Raw genomic sequence first — 12,929 nt, 5'->3', positions numbered from 1 at the left:
CGCCAACCGGTGGCAGGAATACCTAGAGAAGGAAGGCCTCTATCCTGACACGATGATCGGCTTCCGGCGCATACTCAGCACACAAGATGCCATGTTACAACTCAAACAAGAAATCGTCGACAACAAGACACAAGACAGCAAAGTAATTCTGGGTCTCGATTTACAAAGTGCATTGGACAAAGTCAAACACTCAGCCATATTAGGACAAGTATCAAGACTCAACATGGGGGTACCGAGCTACAATTATATTCAAGACTTCTTGACCAACCGCACGGTAGAACTGTACGCCGGAGACCTCAAGCTCCCCGAACACAAGCTCGGCAGCACGGGTACTCCACAGGGTTCGGTCATATCGCCGTTGCTCTTTAACCTCGTCATGATCGGGGTAGCGAGGGCAGTAGCAGGGACCGGCGTCCGGCATACGATCTACGCCGACGACATTACCCTGTGGGCGGCCGGCGGCACCGACGCCAGCATCGAGCAACAGCTGCAAGCGGCGGTTACCGCCATCGAGCAGCACCTTGATGGCACAGGCCTAATGTGCTCGCCCGCCAAATCCCAGCTGTTCGTCGTCACACCGCTTCGACCGGGACGGAAGCGCGCTCCTCTTCGGGAGTGGGATCACATCAAAATTGTGACTGCATCGGGGCAACGCATCCCCGAAGTTCCCAAGATCAGGGTCCTGGGCCTGCTGCTCAACAAGAGCGGCCGCAACGACGAGACCATCAACAAGCTTACCACCAAGGCAATGGACGCCATCCGGCTCATACACCGAGTCTCTACACGACGGGCGGGCATGCGTGAAGACAGTCTCGTGCGCCTTGTCCAGTCGTTCGTGATCAGTCACATCGCCTACGTTGCGGCCTACCTTAACTGGCACGTCACTGACAGGACCAAGATCAACACGCTGATCAGACGGGCTTACAAGATGGCGCTGGGTTTAATGGAGACCACGAGTACGGCTCGGCTCTTGCAGCTCGGCGTCCATAACACCCTAGAAGAAATAGCCGAGGCGCAGCTCACCGCGCAATTCGAGCGCCTCTCTACCACCAAGACGGGCCGCAGTATACTGACGTCCCTGGGTTACAACCCCCAAGCTCCCAGCCGGCAACCGTGCGAGATCACAGATGAGGCGCGGGCCCACATTCACGTGGACCCCATCCCGAAGAACATGCACCCAGAATACATCCAAGAACGGCGTCAGGCGCGGGCCAAGGCCCTCACCGAGCAACACGCCCAATCCCCGCACGCTCGGTACGTGGACGCCGCGGAATACAAGCGGGAAGGCTTCGTGGCAGTGGTCGTTGCGGCGGCTACCGGCACCAAGACAACGGCAGCGAGCGTGCGGTGCACGAATGCCACAGACGCCGAGGAGGTTGCCATCGCTCTGGCGATCACCGAGGCCGAGTGTCGCACCGTGCTCAGCGACTCGAGGAATGCCGTGCGCAACTTTGCCAAGGGGCGAATATGCGCGCCGGCGGCCGCCATCATCGGCAAGCTCCAACTTCAAGACCGCGGCAGCACCGTCCGTATCAAGTGGTTCCCGGCACACGCCGGCGAGTGTGCATCCTCACCGAACCACAACGAGACGGCCCATTCGGCGGCGCGAGCGCTTACCTTCCGCGCCCCCGAGAGTGACCGTTCCGTGTGGTGGTTCGAAACCAAGGACAGATTGACTAGTTATGCCGAAGTAACCAAGTGTTACCGCTTAGCTCAACGGACAATGCCGCCTCCCCACCCGGCACTCAGTCGGGAGGAGGGTGTAATCCTAAGACAAATACAGACCGCGTCACTCTTCGCCCCCGCAATGCTGCACGTGCTTCACCCAGAGCTCTATCCGAGTGGGCTGTGCGGTGTTTGTGCAGCGGGTCCGGCGAACCAATGGCACATCATGTGGGACTGTACCAGGTTCCCGACGGCAGCTACCTCCAGGATTTACCCGCCAGTACTTCAAAGTGCACTGCAGTCTGCAGACAAGGACTCACAACTATGGGCCGTCCAGCAGGCCCGGGGTGCGCTCGAGAAGCACAAGCCTCATGACCCACTACAAACGGGCCCAACTGGGCTAGTGCAGAGTAGGGTATAACCCCGGGTCGACGCTTGGCCAGCGTCACGACTTGTTAAATCGTCGTTTGCCGGCACTTTATTAAAGTTATTCCTATCATATCCTAAAGCGGACCCACTTGGAACGAATTGTCAGGATGACACCAGTTCCGAGATAGTAATTACCGAAATTTGCGGACAAATGCGTTGGGGTTCCAGTTACCTTTGTGCTTGAATGCATAAAACGTTGTTTTGTTAAATAATTAAAAACTTAATTAGTGAATGCCGCAATTCGTCGATTATGCATTTCATTTTCCTTCTGCAATGTAACGCCAGCCCATGAACGCGAAATGTGCCATCTGCCACGGGCAACCTTTGAAATATTTCGAAATTGTCTGCCGGAACACCCGGCATATATTGCTGACACATCATGCTGATGTATTTTCTCTTTTGTGTCATCGCAGGAAGCTTATTTTATCGCTATTTGGAGTCGAGAGTTGAGGGGTTCTACTCGTGACTGTCTGTTGTTGCGTTTCAATGTTCTGGATACGTCGGCGCTGGAGCTTTAGCAGGTGGCTTTAAATAGCGTCGTTTCTGGCACTGTTCTATCACGTTCCGACTGCTACAGCATTTGCACCTTTTGCATCAGTTATTCAGCGACAGTGCGCTCATGCAGCCATCCCTCCTTTTTCTTTCCCCTTCGTTGCGTTACAGATGGTGACCAGAACAAAGAAAGTGTTCGTCGGCGGCCTCTCTGCGCCCACAACGCTGGAGGACGTCAAGAACTACTTCCAGCAGTTTGGAAGGGTAAGTTCGTCAGCACGACATCGCTTCTTTGTGCCCGCGCGATCCAGACTGTATTACACGACAACGGGCGCAACTGTGGAGAGCTTGACGAAGAATGATCTGCCATGGGTTTTGGACTTGCCTCGTTTCACGTCCTAAGGCCCATATATTTTCTTTATTTTCAGCATCAGTTAGGTAATCGGCGCTGGCCAGTAACGTTTATTTGTTTGTTTATTTATTTGTCGGATAACCCTTTGTGAGCCATTTCAGGATTGAGCACATAAAAAAACAAGACAAAGCAGTATGCAGCAGCTAAGCTCATGCCAACGACAATGACCATATATGCAGATTAACGAAATTACGAACAGCACTATGACATGTGCACTTGTCAACACATTACTCCGGGCCGCGTTAAAATGCCGGTTCAAGGGTGGCGTAATTTCATTAGGCATACTTGCAGACCCAACACACGCATATATATATGCGTGTGTTGGGTCTGCATATATATATATATATATATATATATATATATATATATATATATATATATATATATATATATATATATATATATATATATATATATATATATATATATATATATATCTGAATATGCACCCCGGGTTTAAGCGCAACGCAATTATTGATTCCGAACACCATAGGCAAAAAACCAAGGAATATTACTACACACACAAAAAAAAGAAGAAGCAACGAAAACTAAAGCTTGAATATATGTACAGACAAAATGCAAGTGGCTCTCTGAATTACTGATACGAATGCGTCGATTGATCAGCTGTAGTTGGCGTGGAAGTGCATACATATTGTACGCGGAGAGAAGGCAAACCGGAATGCCGTTGTGCTTGTTTTCCTCATTGTCTTTTCATGCTTCCAGCTAGTCAGCCTTGTCTTGTTCCACTGCGTATAACTAGCGAATTTTATTTTTGTTCTATCATTTACTGTATCAAAGAGCAATTGCAGGCGACGCAACTTTCGGCGCGATTCAAGTCTGGGACGGTCACTCATTTCCGTAAGGTTGCTAACGGTTACACTCCTGCCATACGCATTATTAATTAATCTTAACGCTTTCCTTCGGTATGGACGAGAGCGTGGCTTGCAGTCACTGCGGCGGCGAGGAGACTGTAGAGCACGTACGTACTTTGCCACTGTCCTCGATACAGCGCACACCGGCTGCCGATAACGGCCGTGTTGGCACGCCTTGACGACAGGCCACTTTCAGAACAGTCTGTCTCGGAATGCCGACATGAACTGTCGTCGCACCGAAAGTCGATCAAGGTTTTGTTGACCTTTTCGCGGGGCGTTGGACTGTTAGAAATGCTATAATTATCCTGTCCTCTTTTTTTTTTGCATGCCTTTCATTTTGTCCCTGATCTTCATTCCGTCTTTGCTTTCTCTTCCCCTAATGCAGGGTAGCAAAGCGGAGGCTTTACCTGTGGTTTACCTCTCTGCCTTTATCTCATTTTCACCTCTCTCTCTTAACGCTTTCCCCTGGACACATTTAATGTAGTTTGTGTTTGATTTTGTGTGTGGATCCCAAACAATGTCTGCGCACTCTAATCAATGTCTTACTGTGTAGGGGGGGGGGGAGGGGGTATATGCCACAAGCTTACTTTAATGGTGCAATGTTTTAATTGACTTCTTAAGAGGTAAAGTTTGTTTGAAGCTGCTGAAACTACATAACTTGCATGGCTGTTCTAGTTGAGCTGCGATATTCGATGAGGCATTGTAATTTGACCACATATACAGATATTTAATTTCACCACGACGAGCACTGTTCAATTACAGCGGAACAAAATTATTTAGTGTTAATTAGCACTTGATTCAGCCTTTATGTGTGCCCTGCACACAGCATAATTTATTTGCAAATAGTTACGATAAATAAGGAAATGGAGCTCCCCGGTAAGTGACGCTTGTGGTACTCCAGCTAGAACGGGTGCAATTGAGAGTAGCCTGTGTAGACGCTGCGTAAGGTGCGCATCGAGCCACTGCACAATTTACCACTCGTAGTCCACATCTGCTCCCATCTGTTATAGTTTTTTCACCGATAAAGCATACACGTGTTGGCACAGTCATTGCGTATAGCGATGCGAAACGCCCTTATGAATTTATCGCGGACATGCCAGTCTCTTGAGACGCTTGGCGCGTTTCGGTTTGGTCACCTCGACAAGGTTAAAAGTAGCGATTAGTAGCGAATGTGCGTGTTCGCAGCGTCTTCTGCGCTTGTAAGAGTATAAATTGCTCCGAAATTTACGACCACGACGGCATACAAAGCGTAATAAACAAAGCCACAAGAACGTCTCCAGCACGAAGACAAGCAAATCCATGTATTTCCCATCATTCCCATGGTGGGACAACGACTGCAGCTCCAGAGTTCCCTCTAGTAATTTTTCTACGAAGCTCTGTGGTTGGAATAATTTTAGGCTATATTTTCACTCACAATTTTGCCTTATGGCAGCGCTGGTATTACGACGTTTCTGAACTTGCGCTTGTCGTACGAACCGTTGAGAAGAACTGCGAAGTGTTCCTGCCTACGGAGTTTTCTCAACGCCCTTTTATTGTAGCTCCCTCTTTCTGTTTGTGTTTCGCTCAAGTGTGAGAGAAACAGGCGGGACACTAACGTCCTGGGAAGTGCCGCTATAATGCGCACGTTATGCTACGCGATGAGGGAAATGGTTAGTTGTGTGAACGCAGTAACGTTGTTTTTTTTACGTAACTTGAGTGCAGGGTTTAAAGAAGTAACAATAACGTTACCAGCCGGTGCAGAGTCTACAAGTAACACTCGCTTGCGTAAACGGTGGAAGCAGAGCAGAAGAGCGCTGCGCGGGGCAACACGGTGAAGCGGAAGAGGCCCGCGCTCGTGTTGACCTTTCGTGTTGGACGGGCTTCCGCCGCCCAGGCATCCGGCAACTTCGCCGGTGGGCCTCCTTCCACGGGGGGCACCTGCCGCGGGATCCGCGCTTTGTGCGATTTGTTGTTTCAAGACCTGCAGGCGCGCAATGCAGCCGCACCTCAAGATGGCCGCGAGCCAGTTGCAGACGAGGCGCGGGGACAACACGCGCCACGCGTGCAACGGCAGCGTTTATTTTTAAAGCGAGTCACGCTTCTCGCGGTTCGGACGCAGTTGCGTGGAAAAAAGAGCATTGCTGGACGCATTTCCTACGTAACGTTATATCACCGCGTGCGTAGGAAATCTAGCTCTGTAGAAAACAGCGGTATCGATGGCTTGGCTATGGACGACCCACCAAGTGCGTCGATATGGTCAGCCTTTACCATTAGGCAGATTAAGCACGTGTCCTTGTGGCCTGTTGGCGTTCAACTTAATCGTTTCAAGACGAACAACCAGTAAGCCGACGTTGCACACTCCGAAGGTATGGCCAAATGCGCCAAGGATTTTTTCGGTGTGCAGCACATTGCGCCCTTTCGCTCAACACGGCAGCCACCGGAACGCTAGGACTGATGTTTATTCAACGCAAGAGGGCTCTCTCGCGTTGACCACTAGGTCGTTCGCTAAAGGCTGCAAGCCTGAAGCTAAATATATCGCAGGCCCAAACCATTCAGCGATGAAACTGCTATCGTTGGTAGCAGAGGAAGCTGACCTCGCTCGCGTGATTGTTCCGCCGGCGTTACAATAGGTTCCCTCACTTTTATGCCACCGAGGGACGCGAAAGTCTGCTCGAAAATCACGTCGGCATCGTGAGACGGCAGCGCGAGCCGAGCACGCGCCGGTTTCGCCACCCTCGCCGCCGCACGGGGGCAGACCGGCCGCCGGTGCGAGGGCGGAAGTGAAGCGCTGCTCCTGGCACGGGTCTCGCTTTCAAATTTCCGGCTGCTGGCGAAATCTTAGATGCCACTTCCGGCGCCCCCCGGAGCTCGCAACGCATTCTTCCTCTTTCGTAAAGGCCTTTATTTACTTCCGCTCATGCGCCTTACTTTATTTGTTCTTGCATCGCCATACGTTTGTACATGATCACGTGGCAGGCTGCATAGTCACATCTCGTTGTGAAAGTTTTCTCCCGTGTCGTATCAATTTTCTTGAGCCCCGAGGAGTGTGTTAGAGCGAGTAGAGTAAACCACGTCAACGCCTCATAGCGAGTGACGGCCGATCGACGTAGCTCAAAAAGGAACCTTCGAGGTTGTCCGCTCGAACGTTGAAATTATTACTCGCTGGAAACAGTCTTTTCATGCTCTGAAACATGGGTCCCTTTATTTGGCAAGGTGGATCGTGGCGGTAACGATTAGTGCAGAAGTAAAACAATATCACATGTAGCCTATAACAATGGACAACCACTTTAGAGAACAACACATTGGTTGCCACCTTTTTTGTTCTATCAAAGAATTGGCCGTTCTGTGCGTACATGGAATGAGCGGCCTTTCGTTTAGCCTCTGCGCGATTAAGTGCGGCGGCCTTCCTTGGGAGCCTTGACCTTGTGCCATGCCGCACATCGCATCGGTCTGCCTCGAAACGATGCTGTGTCGCTTTACTTATGCAACGTGGTCGTTGCGCTGCCTTGTGTAAGAGTTGGCGGTCGTAGTTGCAGGGAGGACCTTGACTCTTCGTAGTATTTACATTTTACATTTTACAGTATTTACATTTTAAACAAGAGATACGTTTACACAGTCTAACGTGACTCCCAAATGGAGCCCGCAAGACGAAGCATACAGCAAACGAGCACACAACTCACGAGTACGACGACGAGCACACACTAGCAGCCGACAACAGCCGCTCATAATCACTTCGTGTTCCCTAGCTCCCTAGGTGAGGCAGAAACGTTCGTCCAGTCATTGTAAACAAACCGCCACTCTGCGGGACGGTTTACACACACTTCCGCACACACACTTCTTTGCGCGAGGTTCACGGTCCGCAGCCGACGTCAGACGGACTTCGTAGAACTCGGGGCTTGTGTCAGGAAAGGTGCCTTTTATTCCCCGAGCTGACCCATGCAGCGTTTCCGTCGTGGTGTCCATTGTCTTGCGTCCCCGCAGTCAGATGGTCACGCGCAACCCCAGCCGGCGCTTCTAAATTCCAGAGCTGCCGTAGTCCGCAGTTCTCTGAAGTAAGTTCATGGTTGGTTAGAGCTGTCCTCGCTGGTTCTCTGTAGGGCGCCCCCACCGCGGGTCGATCGAAACACGTGCAGCAGGCTGAAATAGCTTTGCAGAAGCAGTACCCCTGCAGGCCGATCCTAACACTTGTTACCGTCGTACAAGCGCGGGCCTCGGCGGGGCACTCACTTGCGGGTCCCCATTTTAAGGTGTGACTGGCTCGCTCTTTCCCGCGTGCGTCTTGTTCGCCGAAGCACACGCGCTCAGCGCGGCTGTCGCTGAAAGCTTTTAAAGGGGCTGCTTCTTTGGGATGTGTGACGTACGCCCCGACATGGCGGCTCGTTGGCGTTGCGCTGCCAAGTGCGGGTTCGGCCACCGCCTGCACTTGAATTGCAAAAGCGCTCTCGCGTGCTGATATTTAGGCGCATGTTAGGTAACCCTAGAGGTCGTCAAAATTAATCTGAAGCCCTCCACTACATAGTGCGCCTTATAATCATATGGTGGTCTTGGCACGTAATACTCCAGACTATAACTTAAAATAAATTTGGTAACAGCACGTGCAATGCATTTTCATCACGAGCGACTCTTTTTCGATCACTTGCCTGTTCAGGTTTTGCCTTTCGCTGGACGCTTTTGTTTGCCGTGAGCATTCTTTTCTGGATAAATTAACAATCTGTCAGGCGCTTGTTAAGGCTCGCCGTGCTGCGACACCGTCTCAGCTCGGTTCCACTTGGCGCTTCCGTCGGCGAAGCCATGGCGAGTCGATTCGACGGCGACCCGTGCGGGTTGCACGTGTGGCGATGTCGTGGAGGAGTGACTGTGCTGTCCCGTGTCCATTTCAAGTTTCCCGCCCGGGCGCCGCCTTCGTCTGCGAACATTGGACTCCTCTCCCCTCCCTTCTTCTTCCTTCTCCCCGTGCGCCGTCACTCTCGTTTCCTCCCTCTCGGATTGCATTGTTTACGCGACCGGCGCCTCTTTTGTTCTTTCGCGCTGCACGACTGTGGCAGCACCGCGTTTTTACGAGTATGTAAATGCACAGGATAAAGTTTTAATTTCTTGGTGTTTGCGACTCGTTAACTATCTGAGGAGTGGCCGCAGCCCCAACGCGTGCCACGGATTCAGAACAGTAAAAACGCGATGAACGCCGAGTCGGCATCCCACGCGCGTCTCCAAAGCGCCTAGGCTTAGGCGGCTCGGCTCGCTGGCTCCGCGCTGCGAAGCTCCGTTTTCGCCTCGCAGCCACACACGGCATGGCGTCGCAAGACCGCAAGTCGCCCGCTGCTCAAGTGAGTCCGGACCAATCTCGTCTCGCATGCTCTGAGAAAATGGCAAGCTCTGTGCAGTCACGGCATTCGTCGCGCTCAGCCCGTTCGGAGCGTTCGACCGCCTCGACAACGCCAAGCATGCTCGCCGCCAGAGCAAGAGCGGAGGCCGCCGCGGCGCGAGTGCAGGCTTCTCTTATGAAGAAAGAAGCCGCGGTGAAACTGGAAAAGGCCAAACTCGAAGAACAAGAGAAAAATGCGGCCGCGGAGATCGAACGCAAGAAAGTCGAGCTAGACACCGAGTTACATGTGTTGCAGTTGGATAGAGAAGCGGCCGCCGCGGAAGCACAAGCAGAGATCCTGGAGGCTGCCGTAGATCAGCACGGCGGGGAGCATCACATCTGTCGGACTGTGGAGGAGGCATCCGAAGACCGCGCTCAACGTACCTTTGACTACGTGCTTGACCAGGCTCACGTGCGCATTGGCCCGCGCCAGCAATCGCAGCGGCATGACGGCGGAGAGCATTACGTCTTTCAGAACGTTGATGAAGCAGCTGAAGACCACGCTCCATGCACTCCTAGCGCTCACAACCAAGGAATCGCCCAGAACGTTGCTCGTCAGCAGGGAGATGAAGCTAACGCCCCAGAACTGACCGCCATGGCAAAGTATCTGATTCGACGCGACCTTGTGAGTACTTCACTTACGAAGTTTGACGACTGCCCTGAGAACTACCGGGCGTGGAAATCTACATTCAAGGGAATGACACGGACTCTCGAGGTTACGGCAAGCGAAGAACTTGATCTTCTCGTGAAATGGCTTGGTGCCGAGTCGTCGAGCTATGCAAAGCGGCTGCGTTCCGTGCACGTCGACTGCCCCGAAGCCGGGTTAGATGTAGTTTGGGAAAGACTTGAGGAATGCTATGGTCGTCCGGAAATTATAGAAGAGGCCATCTTCAGGAGAATCGCAAGTTTCCCCAGACTGTCCGACAAGGACACCGAGAAACTGAGAGAGCTGGGAGACCTGCTTCTTGAAGTTGAGGCTGCAAAATGTGACCCTCAGCTGACTGGGCTTTCCTATCTGGACACGGCAAGAGGGGTAAACCCCATCGTAGAAAAACTGCCGCAGCGCTTGCAAGACATGTGGATAGCGAAAGGATCGAAGTACAAACGAGATCATCGGGTCGCCTTTCCCCCTTTTTCGTTCTTTGCCAGCTTTATCAGGGACCAAGCGAAAACGAGAAATGATCCTAGCTTCAAACTCAACACTGCAAGTGGCACCCCTTCAAGGCTCCCAAGAGCAGACAGATGGGCTGCGAATGACGGCACGAGAAGAACGCCCATCTCAGTGCAACTGACGGACGTGGAAGCAAGCACCGACCATCCGCCCTCAAACGCACCAAAGTGGCATGATACAACCAAGTATTGTCCTCTGCACAGGAAGCCTCACCCCCTCCGGAAGTGTCGTACTTTCCGAGAAAAACCGCTGGATGAACGAAAATCTCTGCTGAAAAGTTATGGAATATGCTTCAGGTGCTGCGCTTCAACAGACCACTTTGCAAGAGACTGTAAAACAGTTCTCAAATGTGACGATTGTGGTAGCGAGAGGCATGCCACAGCACTTCATGCCGGAAATGTCAACCATAAGTCTCCTGCAGCTCATCACGACTCTGTGAGCAACCTCAAAACAAACGTCCTTGAAAATGGACGTCCCTCCATTTTCGAGCCATGCCAGAATCATTTTCTTGCCAAGGAGAAGCTCGCTGACACGCTAGGGTCGACAAACTGCTTCCAACCAGCTCAGAACGCTGCTAGGAAAGACCGCTGTGGCGATGGGGTCGCTGAAACGCTGTTCCACACAACGAAGGATGACAACAGACCTTCCCTTTCCGTCGAGGACAGGAAGTTCTTGAAGCTGATGGATGACGAGTTCTCAAGGGACGAATCCAACAGTTGGGTAGCACCTCTTCCATTTCGTTGTCCAAGACCTTGGCTTCCGAATAACAAGTGCTTGGCCGAGTCACGCCTCACTGCTGTCCAACGGACCTTGAAGAGAAAGCCGGAACTGAGGGAACAATTCGCGAGCTTCATGGAGAAGATGTTCAAGAACGGCCACGCCGAGGAAGCTCCACCGGTTCGAGAGGGAGAAGAGTGTTGGTACCTCCCCATCTTTGGTGTTTGCCACCCACGAAAGCCTGGGGAAACACGAGTCGTGTTCGACTCCAGTGCACAGTTTAAGGGCCTGTCTCTAAACAGTGTGCTGCTTACCGGTCCAGACATGATCAACAGCCTGCTTGGGGTGCTCATCCGATTCCGGAAAGAGCCAGTGGCCATTACTGTGGACATTAAGCACATGTTCTACTGCTTCCTGGTACGAGACGACCACCGAAATTATCTGAGATTTCTGTGGTTCCGCAACAACAACATCTACAGTGACGTGGTAGAGTACCGAATGAAGGTACATGTGTTTGGAAACAGCCCTTCACCAGCAGTTGCAACGTACGGGCTGCGGAGAACAGCACGAGAAGGAGAGGAAAAATTTGGCAGCGACGTCAGGCAGTTCATTGAGAGGGATTTCTATGTCGACGATGGGTTGAAGTCTCTCTACAACGACGAGGACGCCATCAGCCTAATACGCCGCACGCAACAGATGTTGGCCGCATCGAACCTTAAGCTCCATAAGATAGCCTCTAACTGCCCTACAGTGTTGGAAGCATTTCCAGAAGAAGACCGTGCCAACGATTTGAAGGATCTTGACTTGAGCAATGGCTCACAGCCGATCCAACGCAGTCTGGGAGTTTCTTGGAATCTGAAGAAGGATGTCTTCACATTTACGACTCCATTCCAAGAAAAGCCATTCACTCGGCGCGGTGTCTTGTCAGTGGTAAATAGCCTGTACGACCCACTTGGGTTTGTTGCTCCAGTCATCGTTCAAGGAAAGTCCCTCCTCCGAGAGCTAGTCGCTCTGACATGCGACTGGGACTGCCCACTTCCTGACGAAAAGAGAGCCGCCTGGGAGGTGTGGAAAGACTCCTTGCAAGTACTCGAGCAGCTGGACATACCTCGCACCTATGCCCCTGCCTCACTCACTACCGCACAGTGGAAGGAACTGCACATATTCTCCGACGCATCAACGAAAGCTGTGGCTGCAGTGGCGTACCTCAGAGTGACATATCCAGATGGTGCGTGTCATGTCGGGTTCGTCATAGGAAAGGCTAAGCTAGCACCGCATCCGGAACACACCATCCCAAGGCTTGAACTGTGCGGCGCAGTCTTGGCAGTGGAGCTAGCAGAACTCATCAGTCGTGAAATAGATATGGAACTTGATGCTGTAAACTTCTATACTGACAGCAAGGTCGTCCTAGGCTACATACATAATGAGACGCGAAGGTTTTTTGTGTATGTCAGTAACAGGGTGGAACGCATAAGGAGCTCTACACGGCCAGACCAATGGCACTACGTTCCTTCTGACATGAACCCTGCGGATCTAGGAACCAGGTCTGTGCCAGCGGCCCAGATGGCAGGATCGACCTGGCTGACAGGCCCGGACTTTTTGTATCGTCAAGAACACTGCTCGCAGGTATTGAAGGGCAAGTTCGACTTGGTCGATGCGGACTCCGACACGGAGGTGCGGCCCCAGGCAAATGTTCTCGCAACCAGTGTGGACGTGAAACAACTCGGCAGCAAGCGGTTCGAGCGCTTCTCAAGTTGGATTACGCTGACTCGCGCAGTTGGAACGCTCGTACGGCTAGTGGACAAAATTCGGGGCACTTCTGAAAACGTG

At 52.0% G+C, this 12,929-nt stretch overlaps 1 protein-coding gene across 3 annotated transcripts in view; it reads left to right on the top strand.

Annotated features, from left to right (window-relative positions):
• Rbp6 (RNA-binding protein 6) overlaps positions 1–12,929 on the top strand; it is a 1,084,430-nt gene that overhangs the window by 550,291 nt on the left and 521,210 nt on the right. For all 3 annotated transcript variants that reach the window (XM_075684111.1, XM_075684110.1, XM_075684112.1), the window contains one exon: positions 2,758–2,850. In XM_075684111.1, the coding sequence (XP_075540226.1) occupies positions 2,758–2,850 (93 nt within the window). The remainder of the gene's footprint in view (positions 1–2,757; positions 2,851–12,929) is intronic.

This window comes from Dermacentor variabilis, chromosome 3 (genome assembly GCF_050947875.1).
Source record: "Dermacentor variabilis isolate Ectoservices chromosome 3, ASM5094787v1, whole genome shotgun sequence".
Taxonomy (NCBI): Eukaryota; Metazoa; Arthropoda; class Arachnida; order Ixodida; family Ixodidae; genus Dermacentor; species Dermacentor variabilis.
This window is presented reverse-complemented; position numbering and strand designations above follow the sequence as displayed.